This window comes from Aythya marila (assembly GCF_965140915.1).
Source record: "Aythya marila genome assembly, chromosome: Z".
In the NCBI taxonomy this organism is placed as follows: domain Eukaryota; kingdom Metazoa; phylum Chordata; class Aves; order Anseriformes; family Anatidae; genus Aythya; species Aythya marila.
This window is the reverse complement of record NC_139080.1, coordinates 40,900,959-40,918,962: the sequence shown is the minus strand read 5'-3', so window position 1 is coordinate 40,918,962 and position 18,004 is coordinate 40,900,959. Positions and strand designations below refer to the sequence as shown.

Here is an 18,004-nt window from a genome sequence, read left to right as displayed (position 1 = left end):
TTAAAATCACATCTACAGTATACAAATGTAAACCCAAGTGCATACTAGTGTTTCTATTAAAAAGACAAGACATTGCAATTGTCAGTATTGACTCACATAAAGATATTTTTTGCCACCATTAACTACAGGCTATGTGGAATACGCATTTTAAGTGTAAGATACTCCAGAATACGTGAACATGAAGATCCTGTCCTCAACTTGTCACAAGTAAAACAACAACAACAAAAATGTCCTCAAAAAAAGTAAAAAAAAAAAAAAAAAAAAGTCCTAAACTTATCATAAGTAAAATTTCCTAGACAAATCAACACACTGTATTATTTAAAATATTCTGCCTTTAGACAGAAATACAGTCAGATTCATGCTGTTTATGGAACATAACAGTGTAGATAGCTTTCAAAGTGTAAAAACACTCCTGTACAGCAAGAGCAAACTACAGAGCTTCAAATTTTACTAGCTGTAATACCTTGTTATTTTGGAAGAAGTTTTTGGGCTGGAAAGAAAAAAGTAGTGGCTTTTTGTAATCCGGAGGATGCTTGCGGTGGATACCATCAGCTTTGTACTGCAACATTCGACCAGTTTTATTTACCATCCAGTATGGACTGTGAATTGCTATAACCATCTGCCCAGTTGTGTAGGTCACGTGGACAGCAATATCCAGTTCAGTCTTATCCAGCTCTGTGATGCAGTAGAATGTTGTGAAGCTGATTTCTGGTAGATTACTTTTTACATGGTACTCACTTTTCCAGTTTTGATCTAGATAGTTCAGCAACTGTAAATCTAATTTTGTTTGATCCAAAACTGCATTATGAATCTGGGCTGAACATCCGTCTTCCAGAGTGTTATATTTGTTCCCATTTCCCTTATTAAAAAAAAAAAAGTGTACACTTTCTTATCTTTGACAATTAAGATACAAGTTATTTAGGCAAAATTGTAAAGTGATTATCATATTATTTAACTGTTACATTCTTAAACATCTAAATACATTTTACTGAAAAAAAAAATCAATGCATTGTCATCATGTCATCATTGTCATCAAATCAATGCATTAGTATTTAACACAAAACTGTCACAAAATTCAAATGCGTGTAACGTTTAAGTGACAGATTTCTTCAACGCGGTATTTCTTTCATTGAATTCATAAGAGAGATACAGAAAGAGTCTGTTACTTCCAAACACATGGCAGAGGCCATGGTCTCTAGCTCTAGTAATTGTGCATTTGTAATAAAAAATTATTATTAAACTATTTTACCTGCATCCAAATACTAATCATTAAGACTGTTTGAAAAAAACATTTCAGTGCCTACCCTATTATTCTAAACCTACATCAGTAAGTAGTGGAACACAATCAGGACATATCCTCAAAATGAAACATTTAGTACTGAGGAATCAGTGTCAACACTACATGATTTAGGTGTTTTACTTGACAGTGGCTCATGTCTAGTCTTGGAATGATGGCCCACTAACAGTTAAAGGGCACCTAATTGTTTGATTTCTTCTAAAAAGAGTGCACCGTCTTGCACTTCGGCTGCAATTCAAGCCAAAACCTGGCAAAAATGCAGCACTGGGAGAAAGCACACCATTCCTAAAAGTTAGTGACAGCTAGTGACAGCACATACAATGCTAATGTAGGCTGACATATTTATGTTGCTTGAGGTGATCATAATCCACAGGAAAAACTTCACTGCTTAGGTTAGGCTCAAGCTGCACAGAAAGTGACTCTCCCATAGGATTAAGCTTATACAGTGTAAACTACTCTTTCCCTGTGTATCTAAAATATGTGTAATTAGTGAGGATTAAACCCACCATTTTTCCCATTCTGGTGCTGCTTCATTTCTGTAGATACAGACTTACCCTTCCAAGATCTGTAAACCCTGCTACAGAAAAACTCTAACAGAAGCCATTTCTTTAATATCAATTTTCAAATGTAGTTCAACCAGCTAATCAACTTTTATGACACAGGTAGGCAACACCACAAAAATGGAAGAATTGAAGAATTACCTCTACAGAGTAAGTAATGTGATATGGAAGAAGATTGCGGAGAAGAACAGAAGGCCATAAATGAACGACATATGGAAAATCCCATTGATCATCTGCACATAAAGTAGATGTCAACGTGTCTTTTACTATAACAATATTGATGATAAAGGAGTGGTTAGTTGACCTCACAGACTGGCATTTCCTTTGTAATAAGCTGTTAACATTTTTCATAATTTCGTCAAATGTAATTCCTTCACACATATCATATTCTCCATCCACTCCACTTTCATTGGCTATGGGTTGCAAACTCAGTACAGATCTGTAAATGAAATCATTTAAAAGAAACTCAGTATGAGATTGAATATTTTAATTACAATAAAGTAGAATGCAATCACAGAATCACAGGACAGCTGAGGTTAGAAGGAACCTCTGAAGATCACCTAGCCCAAGCCCCCTGCCGAGCAGGATCACCTAGAGCACATTGTGCAGGATGGCAGCCAGGTGGGTTTTGAATATCTCCAGAGAAGATGAAACCACCAGCTCTCTGTGGTTTCCGTGTTTATCCTCACAGTAAAGAAGTGCCCCCTCATATTCAGCTGGAACCTCCTGTGCTTCTGTTTGTGCCCACTGCCTCTTGTCCTCTCACTAGGCACAACTGAAAAAAAGACTGGCTCCATCCTTTTGACACCCTCCACTCAGGCATTTATGAGCACTGGTGAGGTGTCCCCTCAGTCTTCTCTTCCAGGCTAAACAGGCCCAGCTCTCTCAGCCTGTCCTCATGTAAGAGGTGCTGCAGTCCTCTAATCATCTTCGTAGCCCTCCTCTGAACTCGCTCCAGTAGCTCCATGTCCCTCTTGTAATGGGAAGCCCTGAACTGGACACAATACTCCAGCTGTGGCCTCACCAGGGCTGAGTAGAGGGGGAGAATCACCTCCCTTGATCTGCTGGCAACACTCTTCCGAATGCAGCCCAGGGTATCATTAGCCTTGTTAGACACAAGAATTTAGTAAAATAAGTTAGTAGTGCTAACAACTCTAGTATTACTTAAAATATTGATGATTTCTGACAGTAATTCATTGTCTGCCTTTTCTTGCTCAAGTCAGGAAGCTAAAAGTATTTTAGATCCCAAAGAATCCTAGATTTGTACCAGCTGTGGGATTTTGCTCCATACCTTCACATGCTTTACTCAGGCAGAAGGGGCTGCTGGGGATTCTTACGAAAGGCTGCTGAAATCCCTTACAAGAGCTGTTATACTCCATTTTCCATGAAAAAGGTATGAATAAACAATTCACTCTTTAGACAGATCCGCAAAATGTGCCCTTCTTTCTGGTCAAGTTATGCATTAAATTAATGGATTATTTTTATAGAAATGGGTTTTGTAAGGCATCCGCTTTAACCCAATCGGCTGCTCCCTGAGTGAAGATTTTTGTCAATGAACATTTTGTGACTGTCTTGGGAGACTCACCAATAATCAGTGTATTTAATCAGAAGGTTGCTAAACCTTATTAATAAATAATCTTATTAAATAAAATATGTATAGTTAGAAATATTGGTGAACTTAATAGCATGTTCAGTACATTGTAGCTTATTTAACAAAAAAAGAAAATTGAAACAGAAGGATTGCTTTCAATGACTTGTGCAGAACATGGAAGCATTCTATAACTTTTATGATTGCTTTGCAAACTTCAGCATAAAGAAACCTGCAAACTGTAATACTTGCCAGAAAAGAAAAAAAAAATGGGGGGGAAGGGGACATGTTTAGGTGAAAAGAGATGGAAAAAGCCTCTACATTTCTAAAAACAGGCAAAGTAAACATCTGCCTAAAAGTTAGTGACAGTTCAGCTAAATGGTACTTAGCAACTCACTGCAGTTTCAATTGGGTGTAATCTTGAAGGTGCTAATAGCAGCATAGCTATGCTGGAACCCAAGGCTGACAAGTTTTCTTCTGTATCAGTGATGTGATGTGTGATGAAGTGCCTAAATGTATTAGTTTCAACTTTAGGTTTAAGTACCGCTAAAAACAAAAAGACAACTTTTTTTTTAAAAAAAAAAAAAAAAAAAAAAAGCAGCTGTACTATATCACTAGACATCATTCCATTAAGAAAAATGTCTGTACTGTATCATTGCATCATGCATCATTGTGTCCCAGAAGCACCTGGACTTGAATTGTTAGAGACAGTCAAATGCTCAGCTAATTTGTTTGGTAGAATGGATTTCAGAAGTCCCTAAAAAAAACCATTTCAACTAAATGGTATCCTAATTTAACTGAGAACAGATGCTCTGAGAAGATCCTAGCCAACAATGATAGTATAATCACAGTATAATATTATACTATAACTATACTATACTACAGTATTATACACAGTATAAACAGTATTATAATTATACTATATTACAGTATTAGGTAGCAATGGGAAACAGTTTTGTATTGTTTTTTAGTATAGTTATATGGATACAACAACTGGCAATGTAGAAACATATTACATGACAAAAACAAAACAACAAAAAAAAAACCAATAATGTACCTGTATGCAGACAATGGTATGTTGAATTCATTTTCTGGTGATGCAGTCCCTAAACATCTTCCTTCCTCAAAAATATTGAACGGGATTGAAAAATGATTCCTTATCTACATAAAATAAAAATCCAGCAAGATACATTAGGAAAAAATGGTAAGATAAACTTTTCTGAGCCTAACAGAATACAGAATGAGGACTCTCTCACTGTTTGTCTTACCCATTTGCCATTCAAGGTCAGGTATTTCAAAAGAACTGTCTCTAATACCAGCAAATCTCCTTAAACGATTTTGTTGTGCTGTTTAATGTTATATTTTAATTATGAAATTACTATATTAGCTGTAAAATTCTTTTCAAGGAGAAACATACCCTGCAAAATCAAAGACAAGTAAATCTGAACTGTCTAACAACTTTCCAAAGAACTTTCTTTTAAAAATACAACAGATACAAAGCTCTGTGGGTCAAAATTCACATGGAAGAAAACAGAAGGGAAGCAAAACTTTACTCACAGTTAAATGATTAACATACGTTGAATTTGGGTGAGCATTTAGCTCTTTTGTTTTTTGCAAAAATTAGTTTCCTATTTCAGTGTTCATTTAATTGTATTATCAACTCTGGGAAATTAGTCATAATCAGTTGCTCCCTTTTTAAAATTTTCAATTATTTAATGTTCTCCTTTTCAGGTCTCTCTGAAGGAAATGTCTAAAATTGCCTAAATAATCTATAAATTTTACATAGACATATATAATTAACCCAACATAAAAGCATGCATTATATATACATAGAATATCATTCTTTCATGTCATTAATGTTAAAATTGTATTAGGTTTCCAAGCAGAGCAGTTTCTTCAGTATAGTAACTTTTTATAAATGCTGCACAGTTACCCAGTTCTGATATTTCAGCACACAACCCTATATAGAAGAGTGACAGTTTGGTTTTAATTACCAATGTTGTTGTTTTATGTGGGGAAAAAATAGAACCACATGCATCAAAAAAATAGTTGTTATTCTTTCCTGTCCCCTCTGAAGCGGTATACCTCCTGGATGTCCTAAGACATCCAAGCTCTCATTATGTAATAAGGACACAAATACTAGAAAACTGCTTTTTTATTTTTGACCCATTTGCAGTTACATCAGGATCCTGTGCAACCACAAGAAAACCTAGACAGTGACCAAAATCCAGTTACCGTGTTGACATCAAAGCTGAAGTGTTAACATAAGGAAAAAAAAAAAACAGTAAATCTGATCATTAACCATGGACACTATCATAGAATACTACTATTTGGACCATCCATAAAATTCTGTTTGCTTTGGCCTAAGAAATTACATGTCTATCAAAAAGACTATTAAAGGTATGCTGAAAGGGCTCACTCTTCAGATAGTTTGGTATTAAATTTGAAATGCAACTGTCAATGGCATAGGATGAAGAAAAAGAAACTACCCAACAGAAGGATAACCTTGAGGAACCAAGGTAAATTTAAGAGGTTTGAAAATTTCATACAGAGCAAATATTTCACAAGGCTAAAATTAGAGCAAGTATTAGAAAACATTAGTGATGAATTATGCTGATCTAACATCTGGTCCATTTCTAATACTACTCCATCCAGTCCCTTCATCATTTTGAAAAAGCTTTTTGTTCTTGAAAATATCTTCTAAATCTCTTTATAATAAATACACAGCAGCAGATTTATATTAATTGTTCAGATCAGTTTGTAAAATACAGTTTTTATACAGTTTTTATATATTTTTATTTTAAAATATTTATTTATAGACTACGTATTTATGATCATTTACATTATTAAAAATTTAACCAAAAAATAATTATAATGTAGGGGATACCGGATATGTACTGGATATATACCTATACATATATGGATATGTACATACTGGAAATGTACTGGATATATACCTGGATAGGAGAACGTATAGTTATTATCTTGCTTCCTTCAATAGTATCAATTTGGCAGACAATGGACCTTTCAACACCTGATTCCTCATGCCTTACTCTGTAAATACATCGACCCACTTTTGTTAATGGAATCTTCTCCACAGTGGAATGATTATGTGGACCTAGAACATACAAGGTCAGAAATGAAAGTCTCAAAAGGGGGATAAAGATACATTTGAAATACAAAAATGTACATTCAAGAGTATTTTATGTACCACTTTGCTTTGAATTTTTGTGGAGGTAAACAAGGACAACCACCACTTTCAGTCTGACAAACCTGTCGTGTCACCAAATAAATAGAATCATAGAATTATTAAGGTTGGAAGAGACCTTCAAGGTCATCAGGTCCAGCCATCCCCATACTACCAATGTCATCCACTAAACTATGTCCCTAAGTGCCAGGTCTAACTTAGGAAAGATTCTCCCGCTCCCTCCCCCACTCCGCCACAGGAACAAGCATAAATGAATAAATTATGAATGTACATAACCTAAGTACATTCCATCTTTTGCCTCTGCAAATAAAATTGGTGCCTAGAGAGAAATATTTACAAAATATTATGGCTTACTAGAAAAGTACAGCACATAAATATTAGAAAATAATTCAACTATTAATAAATAATATGGTCAAGATTTGTTTGCCAAATCAGTTTTGAAAAACTGTCAATTGCTATGACAAACTAACTTTTTAACACCATTAAAAATCGCTAAATTTTATTTCAGCTTTAACTGTGTTCTTTAAATAAAACAATACTTTCTTAAAAGTAACTTCTCTCAACACGTATACATGCATCCCTCAGTATTGTTAAAAAAAAAAAAAAAATTGGCAGCTTAATTCTGCATTAACTTGTGAATACAAACAAAAAGCACTTGATTGCAACGAAACTAGAAAATAAATATTAGTTATCTAAAAGTTACCATAGTAGGAAATTTATTTAACAGGCAATATACATGCAACTTTTAGCTAAAAAGGCCAAAGCAGGATTTCAAACACTGGGATGCATCTATAATACGAAGAATCATTCCTTTCATGTTGTGCAGTCCTCCAGTATTTACTGACAAGTAGAAGATGCATCATGCCTCATGCTACAAAAACATAAGGTTTATGAACTTTGGAACTTACAGATTTGAATGTAAAACCTTTTGCTACTCAGAGTGGTCATTGCGGTGAACTGGTCACTCTCATTTTTAGTTCTGACATATTCCATATTTAAATTCTCTCCATCTACTAAATGAAATATTTTTGCTCCATATTCGACATTGAGGACACTAAAGGAATCACTGGGTGAGACGGTGATGGGAAGTCCTAAAGAATTTATTAGTACAAATGGTGCTCGGTCTTTTTTGAAGATGTCTGAAGTTTGACTTGCTGCTTCAGCAAATGCCTAGAAAGCAAAGATACAAAACACAAATATGAAGTAAGTAAAACACAAAAATGAAGTAAGGCTTCAACAGAAGAATCTGTGCAAACATACATTTAACACAAATCTGACACTGTTGTTATCTTTCTTACCGTGCCCAAGTTACTCAACATTTGTAGACCACATTTGGATAGTGTAATATTCAGCTGGTCTTTTGAGGAAACATTTATTACTGTTTTATGTTCTGGAACTTTGTAGTTTTCTTCTGCATCTGATTCAACCACTGCTTTTTTAGGCTTCTTCTTCATCTGAAAGGAGATTTATATATTTTTTTAATTCTTATCTGATCAATCTTTCTGTAAAGCAAGTCTCATGACTTTTTTTTTCTACTCTTCTCTTCCTACTTCTGTGCCCTTACTATTTTCCTATTTTGTTCATGGTTTTATTCTCAATTTAAAACAGAAAGAGGGAAAGAAGACGGCAACAAGCAAAAGATAGATTTCAGAAGTCAATTAGATTGCAATTATAGCAGCTAAATTTATATTTATTCAAAAATAAATGTCCCCATATACTTACATACCTAGTTAATGCTGTGTGAAAACATTTATCTTAACACATCTAATATGACTATATAAAAACTATATACATAGTTTATTTCTCATTCTTAAAATACTAACTCTAAATATAGTCTGCATGTTTCCAAACCATGTACTCACTTTGTATGTTTTTTTTTTTAGTATTTGACAGGAAAAAAGAAAAAAAAAACAAAAACAACTATATGAAGTATTTTCCAGCACTTCAGTGTTTCTGGAAATGATGCATTTCCAAATGTTACATTTCAAATCCTAGGCAATGAAGTATGAGCTTTGACTCACTACCTTATACCTTCCTCCTGCATTAGGTCTCTTATCTTTTTAGGAACAGTCATAAAAGCAAGTTCTTAATTTCTGAGGTCACTGCTGTAGAAAGCTGTTTGATACTAACTTTTGTAGGAGAAGGACATTTATCCCATTCTGAACAAGCTATCAGGCAAAAAAAAATATTGAAAAATTACACAAATCAGCTAACAATGCAATAAAAGAGAGTTAAGAGAGAACAGGGAAAACACAAATAAAAATCCATCTCCTTTCCTTAAAAAAAAATCCTTATCTACTTTGAAAGCAGAATCAAGACTGTTTTCAAGAGGGAGATGAAATAAGAAAAACAGTATTCCCACGAGTGTCAGTGCTTCCAGTATGGTACAGATACTACCATGGAACAATATGAGTGTTCTATCTTTCCAAAGCCACTGAATGTATCAATTACATATGACCTGACTCTTTAGACACTTTAACATAAAACCATCATGATTATCTAGTGCAATAGGAATCAAACCTTCCTGTCACCTAAAAGACAGTATTATTTAAAAGATATGAGAGTCTGGATGTTTACTGGTGCAAGACCTGGTTTCATTCACAAACAGGGAAAAAAAAAAAAAAAGTATCAGTAACTATGAAGAAGGAACAAAATCATTACGTATTTTTTTTAATATCAGTAATAAAAGGTGCAGAGTACATACAACATAATTTTATCCCTCCCCCCCCTCCCCCCCCAAGGAATTAAAATAAAAGATTTGAGTTTAGCTTTGGAAATATACCTTGATTTCTAGAATCCAGGGTTTGAATAAATCAGTCTTCTCAATTTCTAGTGGTTCAAGTAATGGTTCCCACACCCCGAACATCTCATTAAAATAATGTACCTATGGGAAATGGAAATGTCAGTTAGGAAATTGCATACAACTTAAATCAACAAAAGCTCTACAGATTTTAAGACTTCAAATTCTGATTTTCAAATATATTAATTATTTTGGACTATAGAAGACAGTCAGATTGTACTTTTAGTTAACTCCTACCCTAAGATGAAGTAAATAAATTAAGTAAATAAATGAGGCATGCAAGTCTCTATTGGGAAGACCCATTTCCAAATTAAATTGTGTAAGGTCTGTCACTTAAACTATAATTTTTGCTTATGCTGTAGGCACTAGAAGTCTGAAACACTATGAAATAAGGATGAATCTACCTACAATGACCAATTAATTTAATATAACTAATTTCCAAATATTGGAAATTTTGGAAGATTTATGTATGAAACTGATATCACATAATACTTTACATGTACAGAAATGACATATGAATATATTATATTGCAATCTTAATTTGCCATTGTCACACAGTTTTAGCCAGCTGCTACTCCAAAACTTAATATTGTCACAACAGTCCTCTGGGAAGCTGTATTAAGTTTAAATGTGGATGAATGTCACATTGTATAAACTCAATTACTATCATTAATACCTTATATTTAATGCATTAGATTTTCACTTTAGCTAACTTAAGACCTTATTCCTGTCCTGCTGCTACAATGCATGTATGTACCATCAAGAGCTTAATCATCAAATATACGGGTGATTTTTCTTTTATTTTCTAAATAAGATAATGAGCTTAATATCTTAAGAGATTTTTTCTTCGTCAGCTAGGATTCCTCACCTCTAGCTCAAGCTGAGAATGTAGGTTGATAAGTGTACTCCAATTTTTGACTTCTCCAAGAAATGAGGATTTGGCTAAGAGCATTGGTACAGTTCGGTGGCCAACCCCAGCTTCAAGTGTTAGAATGAGAGATTCTATACTCATTTTCAATGACTCTCCTGTGGGAACCAGTTCAGAGGTTGGATTTGAGTCTTCATTTTCATTTGACTCTTCAAGAAACCACATTTTTAGATTTTTTACATCTTTCATATTCCACAAGTCTGGAGGAATTTGACTAATCTCTTCTTCTGTTGTTTCTGCAGTTCGATAAAGGGCGGAGGTAATAGTGATTACTGTATTTATGATAATTGGTGAAACCTACAAAAAAGAAGTTGGAATAATTGGAAATGAGAAGCTAGTACACGAAAAGGTATGCTACTTTCAGACACAAAATCTTAACAAATCATGTTACACCGACAAAAAAGTTCTCTACAATAGTTCTGTTCTCTACAGGACTCTTTCCTCACATATGAACACGGATTTCTTTCCATAAGCTACATTTTATCCTGTTCATATTTTCAACCCCTGCCTTTCTTCCAGATAGGAACTTTCAAACCTATATCATCCAACACCATATATGAGTGCTTCAAAACTTTATTCTGTACATCAGGCTATTTTATAGTACTCAGCATCCAAAAACACTGTGACATAATAGTTATTAAATTTTCTTTGTTTTTACATCCTAAACAGCAAAGTTACCTGATGAAGAACAGAAACAATTCACCACTTCAGTCATTCCTGATTTTTTTTATTTTTTTAAGAAACAAGCACAAGCAACTTTAAAGCCTTCTGAGCAGGAAGGAGCAGAGAACTAAAAGCCATGAAAATATCGACCTACTTTTACTGTCAGAGATTTAATCATTAGATCAGCTGACTGTGGATTAGTACCAGATTGCTTCATCTCAAAGAAGAAGTCACAAGGCTGCAGTACCTACACAAAAGAGTACAAAACACGTAGAGAAAAATAAAAGTATTCTAAAAAGCATATAATTTTAAATATCATACATTAAAAATACTGAAAAGTAATCATTATTCGTTCTTCAAAATTAAGAGCAACCTTAACAGTAATATATTCTCCAATGTAAAGAAAGAAAGGCATCAGAAGCATCACCTCAGTTATTCTCAATCATTAAAAAGCATCAAATGTCAAATACAGGAAAATGTACTACACTATGCTTGTGACTTTTGAGGGGAATCAGACTTTTCAGATAGTGAAAACAAAGCAAACATACTGAATAAATACATCACAAAATCACAGTGACTCAGTTAAAGCTTTGTTTTACAGACATTGCATACTCCTATTTACCAAGGTTAACCAAAACCTATGCGTTTAACAAAGCAGGCTGATGTAGTTAGTGTCTGTACTCCTGAAACTATATTGACAGCAAAACTTACTCTTGAGTTCCTTATCTGAGAAAATAAGTGTGGTGTTTTTTTTTTGTTTTGTTTTGTTTTTGTTTTTTTTTTTAATAAAAAAATTTCCAGCAATGTTAATTTTGTAATCTTTCCCAGCATCTCTGTCCACATCTAAATCATATACTGGAGGCATAGATATATGATATTTTAGATAGATATTTTCCCCAGTGAGTTTGATCTAACAATTTTCAGTCTGTTATTATTTCAACCACTGCCGCTCAAATTCACCATCTTATTTATTTATATATTTTTGGTGGTACAGTAAAGAAAGAAACATTCTTCCTTAGACCAATGTACATGTGAGAAATGCATGGAAAGAACTTCATTATTTGCACCACTCTAAATTCAGGAGCTAGCTTGCTGAAATCTGGGGAATCTACTCATCTGGAGGACAAATTCATCTACCACTAGTGTCCTCAAGGTTTAGGCATTATAAAATCTTCATGTGAATATGAGTCTTCAGATATCTTACAATCTTCATAAAACATCATAGCATACATTTTCTTGCTTGACTAAATTCAGTGGAATGTCATCTGAATCTCTAGATCTCTTATTAATTTACCTGACTGAAATTATATTGTTTATGGTAAAGCTGGGTTCAGAGATTTCTTATTTTTCAAAAGGGGCTAATTACAATGCTACCTGAAGAGAACATTTTATTTGACCCCTTGAGAATTTTAAATCTTGAGAACTTTCCGAATCATTCCAAGAGGGCAGGTACTATTTTGAGTACCAAAACTAACATCCTAAAACACTTCTTCTTTCATCATAAAGATTCTGTCAGACAGATCTTCTGTTTCTACAGTCTGAGATGTGAGAATCTGGCAGGAGTTGTTTTTGTAAGAATGAAAGCAGGGCCTGAATGCTTTTACTTTCATTCTATAAAGATGGCCACATTTGTGCCACATTTACCACGTACAGAAATGAAAATTAAGAGATTCTTCACTGTATTGTGTCTATCAATGCAAAAATTACTTTCTCAACTACAGATTTTTAACAGATTAATGCAATCAAAGATTGTCTAGCCCAGGAGTAAGATCATAGAATCATATAACAGCCTAGGTTGAAAAGTACCTTAAAGATCATCTAGGTTCAACCCCCTGGCTCTGGGCAAGGTTGCCAACCACTACAGCAGGCTGCCCAGAGTCACATCCAGCCTGGCCCTGAAAGCCTGCAGGAACGGATTTCCATGAATGTATCAGATAAAGAGACGGAGTGGAAGTCCCTATTCTTTGCAATTACCGCTTTGTTTTGGCCTACATAGCTCCATAAAGTAGGCGGGTTTTTATTAAAAAAAGTATTTTTATAAAGTATTTATGAATAACTTACTGTACACAATTCATAATATATACTTTCTGTTCTGTCTGTGATCCTTTGTTATTCACTAACATAGCTATTTAACACAGTTTCAGACTGAAATTCCAAAAGGAGTATACTTCATCCGAAATAGTGTATTCTCACAAAATACTCTTTATTTGGCTTACACTGGACATCAGAGATCATTACATTTTTACTCCTCCAGGCCCTTAATTTTTCCATTGTCATTGAAAGCAAACCTCAACGCCACAGATTAAGATGAAACTTTTTACCTTAACACACAAAAGAGAATAAAAGCAACAATATAATCCAAACAAAAAATTTATTAATATATCCATAATAGACATTCTAACGATAAAAACTTCTCAAGTAACTTACATTCTAGTAGCACAAGTAATATAGCATCTTTTCAAAATAAACTGGATGTTATTAAACTCACCGTAGTAACGTTCCCTTTCCTTTTTTCTGGAAGGAATGGGCATGCTTTCACTTGTATCTCTTTAACAGCAGCTGTCATGCTATACCTTTCAGGGCTATTTTTAATGAAGACTTCACACTGTGTTGTAACCACCAACGCAGGAGCATCACTTCTTGTTAAATCAGCCACAAACACAATCTCTGGATTTTTAACAATAATGTTCATTTCCATTGTAGAGACAGGCTGCACAGGTGCTTCAAAAACATAAATTCAATTTGATTAATTGCTCAAAGCTTAAACTGTCAGTATTTACATCTATTGTTTTTATTGTTTATAACATTTAGAGGAATTCTAAAGATTTAGTGCTAAGATCTAGCAAAACTGGCATCAGGAAACATGTAAATCCATGCCACTGACCTATTTCTAGACTCTTTACTGCAGATAAAAAACTTTTAAAGCCTTAACTACTTTCAGGCATAACAAAAAATCATGACTGTGGTAGACAAACAAATCTAGGGATTGCCAGATGTAACTCTCCTTTTCCAACTCATTTAATTTTAGAAATCAATTTTTAGGCATTTCTGAGAAGACAGAGCATCATTTGGAAATGAAGACTGAAGGTCATAAACCAATTTTCGTGATGCAAAGAAAGAAATATCAATGGTTAAAAGAAGCTGTTCTATACACACAAAACAACATAAAAAGAGTATTATAATTTTTTAGAGTATTATTATGCTGAGTATAACTAGATATTTATTTAAATATATTTATTTATTTTCTTTAAAAAAAAAAAAAAGTATTTCCAGCATGTACCTTGCTCTTTTAAAGGTAAAGACTGCTTGAGATTTCTCTGTGCAGCAGCACTTTCTGCATTAGCCTTTAGGAATATATCTGCAACAGTAAGTAGAAATTCCATGCTTGCACAAAGGTATATCTCTTGAACAATCATGTCAAAAACAGTGCCATCTCTCCCCTGCTTATAGCTTATATCCACCATAACTTTCTTTTCAAATCCATGCTTCATTTCCACCATCCTGAAAGACCATTAAAGCAGCATTTAAGGAAACAATAAGAAAAGAGCCACAAATACTGAAAAATACTCGATTCTCTCCATATGCAATACATTAACAAAACTGTACTTAAAAAGTGATACTGAAAACCTTGAAGCTTAACCAATGCTTTAAAGCATAAGAAATCAGTATCAACATAAATTCTATAAAACTTCAAAACTGACAAGACTCCTGCATATTGGCAACTGAAGGTGTTCATAATTTTAACAACATAGACTATTACAATTATTTGTTTACATTTCAAAGTGTTATACCTAAGTTTGTTATTCTTTGGAAAGAAAATCTGAGTCTTACTGCCCACTGGTTTATTAAAACAGTAAATTAAAAAAAGTAAAATGAAAGTAAAAAGTTTCCTTCAGCACTCAGCTACTTCAAGTTTGTCAATAGCACCTGTATTGGTCTGTCACAAAAAATCATATGGAACAAATGGCAAAAAGAAAATACAAGTCTTATTCACAAACACTGAAATTGTAACATGTACAACAAGAACTACCTACATCAAAAACAGCTGTTTTTAAAAGAACAGTAAAACAGAAATATTTGTAACTCTATGGCAAGCTCCAATAAAACAGTAATTTATGTCAAAACACAGACCTTGGTGTAGCCTTCTGGATTGACTGTCTTTTATCATCTAATGTACAGTTTGCTAGCTTGACTGAAGCATTCATTGAACCATCTGATAACATTTTGACTGCAGCTGACATTAAAACTAACTTAAACTCTGCAAGCTTCAACAGGTCATCTCTCTGATCCAAATTTGTAACCTGTTTAAATGGAATGAAAATATATTTGTAGGATTGCTTACAGGAAATGGAGATTACACAACAGTGTGCTATACAGCTTTATTGTAACTGCTAAGAGTTCTAATAACAATATACTAAATGAACTCACTGATAATTCAAAAGACAACAAAAATCAGTAACACACAGGGAAAGTTCTGTTAAAAGAAAGCTTTACCTTTCTACAAGATTGTTAGAGCAAGTCTACTTTAGTGAAAGGGTAACTGTGCTTAAAAGAAAGTAGAACTGTCATATGTAGGTTTTGATTTTTTTTTCTGTTTTTAAGTTTAACAATATGCAGATTAAGCAAAAAATGCCAAATGTGAGAAATTATTTTTTTTTCCCTTATGGCTATATGGGACACTACGTAGTGTCCAGCCAGTCTTCAAAATCTAAACTAATACACTATTTTACAACAAAATACTAACATACCTTTTGTCAGAAATTTGCTGACAAGTTTTAGCAGTTTTTCTTTTTCTTTTACCAAGAAAACTAAAAATGCATTTGTACTGTGATACGTATTCTAAATCTCTCTCTGCAACTTTACTTAGGTGTCCACACAAGTATGTATAACTAAAAAAAGGCCTGCATTCCTCTGTATTTCCCCTCCCCCAAAGAGTCTTTTAATCAAGATTAAAAGATTTTAATCAAGATTTTAATCAAGTCAGCAAATTTGAAGTCAAATCACATCACAGAAGCTGCCACGTATGATGTGTTACCATTGGCCACTGTCTTTCCTGACAGCTGATATTGGTTTTGTTATTAGTACTAGAAATCATTCTCTCTTCTCATAAACCAAAATATTCCTGCGCATAATTTCCAGGACTCTAGGCAACCTCAAAATTATTTCTTTCTCCCTGAAACCAAAATTATACCTACCTGTTTTGAATTTGGACTATACAGCACCAATGTCAGGGAGTCGAATCTGAAATCCAGTTTTAGTGTTGTTTTTATTTTTACAGGTGAGTGCAATTCTACTACAGCTGATGTCACAACTGTTACACCTTTCAGAAATTAGAAACACATTAAATAAAATAACTTGACAGTAAATATGGAAAATAATATGTATCCTCAAAATCACTATAATAAACTACAGCTTACCTATTCCTCCACATGTAAACCCATTACAGTTAAGTCCAATCTGGTTGAGAAAAATCACATACATTTGAGAACGTAAAATGCTGTGTATGTATCTTCTATATGCAGTTCTGACCACTTAGATACACGTATAAAGCTTCCTTTAATGGTATACAGTACTTCATGCTGGAATCTTACACAGAACGCAAGTTCCTACTTTGTTTTTGAGTGTGTGCTGAACAGTTAATGACTAATGATGCCTACTCAGCAGGGATAACTTTTAGTAATGCCAGAAGTAGTCAACATGAGCCAGCAGTGTGCCCCAGCAGCCAAGAGGGCAAAACTGCATTTTGGGGTGCAGAGCCAGCTGGTTAAAAGAGGTGATTCTCCTGTTACATTCAGCATTGGTGAGGCCTGCACCTTGAATATTGTGTGCAGTTCTCATCTCCACAACATAAAAAGTACGTTAAGGTCCTTGAAAGCCTCCAGAGGAGGACAGCAAAGCTGCTAAGTGCTGAGGACACATAGCTTGTTTAGTCTGGAGAAAAGGAGGCTGAGAGCTGACCTTACTGCTCTCTGAAACTTTCTGAAAAGCACAGAGGGAGGTACTGGTCTCTGCTCCCTGGTAACTGATGACAAGACATGCAGGAATGGCACTAAGCCACCCCATGGTAGGTTCAGACTGGACACAAGGGAAAATTTCTTTACTGTGAGGGTGGTCAAACACTGAAACAGGCTTCCTGGAGAGGTGGCTGCTGCTTGTCAGTGTTGAGAAGGCAATTGGACAGTACTCTCATTACAACCCTAGTTTTTGATTAGTCCTGAAGATGTCAGCCAGCTAGACTAGAAGTTCTCTGATGATCCCTTCCAACTACACTACTTTGATCTATTCTATACTTACAAGACAAACTTTTAAAATACTAATAGCAACAGAACGAGCATACAGGGGCAAAAGACTAACAGAGCAACTTTCTAAAGTTGTTACCAAATCCAGCTGACAGACTTTTATGTGCTTGCTGCATTACTGCCAGAAGAGCAGTAAAACACATCATTCTGTAAGACCCACTATAGCAGCCTAGTTGGTCCTAGTCATTACCATTAATGCAGGGTATGTTTGAACAAATGATGTCAAGATAACAGAGGAATACTGTTAAAAACAAACGAATCTGGCATCTTTTCATAAATGTTATTACAACAAAAAGAATAAGCTGAAAGTAATACCTAAAAAGCTAGACAACATTTGATTATAGAATACGTTACCTGCAGATTGCTGTGAAGTACTCTGGATATCACTACAATGGCTAGTTGTATCTTTTGGTTCTGGTAAAGGTGGTGATGCATCCGAGCTTCCACATATATTTTCATTTAGTGTCCTCAATATTGTTGTAATGTCTTCCTGACTGAGAATTAGCTTAAAAAAAAAAAAAAAGATTGTTAATAAACGTAGAACGTACCTATTCATTAAACTTTTGGTAACTGAAATCTAAATTTTTAGATAAATAAATAAAGTTCATCTAATTTGAATCACTAGTTAGGAGACTAAAGAAACAAAAAAAAAGTTTTCTAA

General features: G+C 34.2%; 1 protein-coding gene across 3 annotated transcripts in view; it reads right to left on the bottom strand.

Annotated features, from left to right (window-relative positions):
- Nucleotides 1-18,004, bottom strand: part of VPS13A (vacuolar protein sorting 13 homolog A) — a 119,986-nt gene that overhangs the window by 47,271 nt on the left and 54,711 nt on the right. For all 3 annotated transcript variants that reach the window (XM_082783483.1, XM_082783482.1, XM_082783484.1), the window contains exons 35-48: nt 17,698-17,848; nt 16,240-16,364; nt 15,176-15,345; nt 14,325-14,545; nt 13,533-13,765; nt 11,199-11,291; nt 10,322-10,678; nt 9,436-9,537; nt 7,952-8,107; nt 7,562-7,823; nt 6,403-6,563; nt 4,503-4,606; nt 1,999-2,296; nt 464-859 (exon numbers count right to left, since the gene is read on the bottom strand). In XM_082783483.1, coding sequence (XP_082639609.1) covers nt 464-859; nt 1,999-2,296; nt 4,503-4,606; nt 6,403-6,563; nt 7,562-7,823; nt 7,952-8,107; nt 9,436-9,537; nt 10,322-10,678; nt 11,199-11,291; nt 13,533-13,765; nt 14,325-14,545; nt 15,176-15,345; nt 16,240-16,364; nt 17,698-17,848 — 2,829 coding nt within the window. The remainder of the gene's footprint in view (nt 1-463; nt 860-1,998; nt 2,297-4,502; nt 4,607-6,402; nt 6,564-7,561; nt 7,824-7,951; nt 8,108-9,435; nt 9,538-10,321; nt 10,679-11,198; nt 11,292-13,532; nt 13,766-14,324; nt 14,546-15,175; nt 15,346-16,239; nt 16,365-17,697; nt 17,849-18,004) is intronic.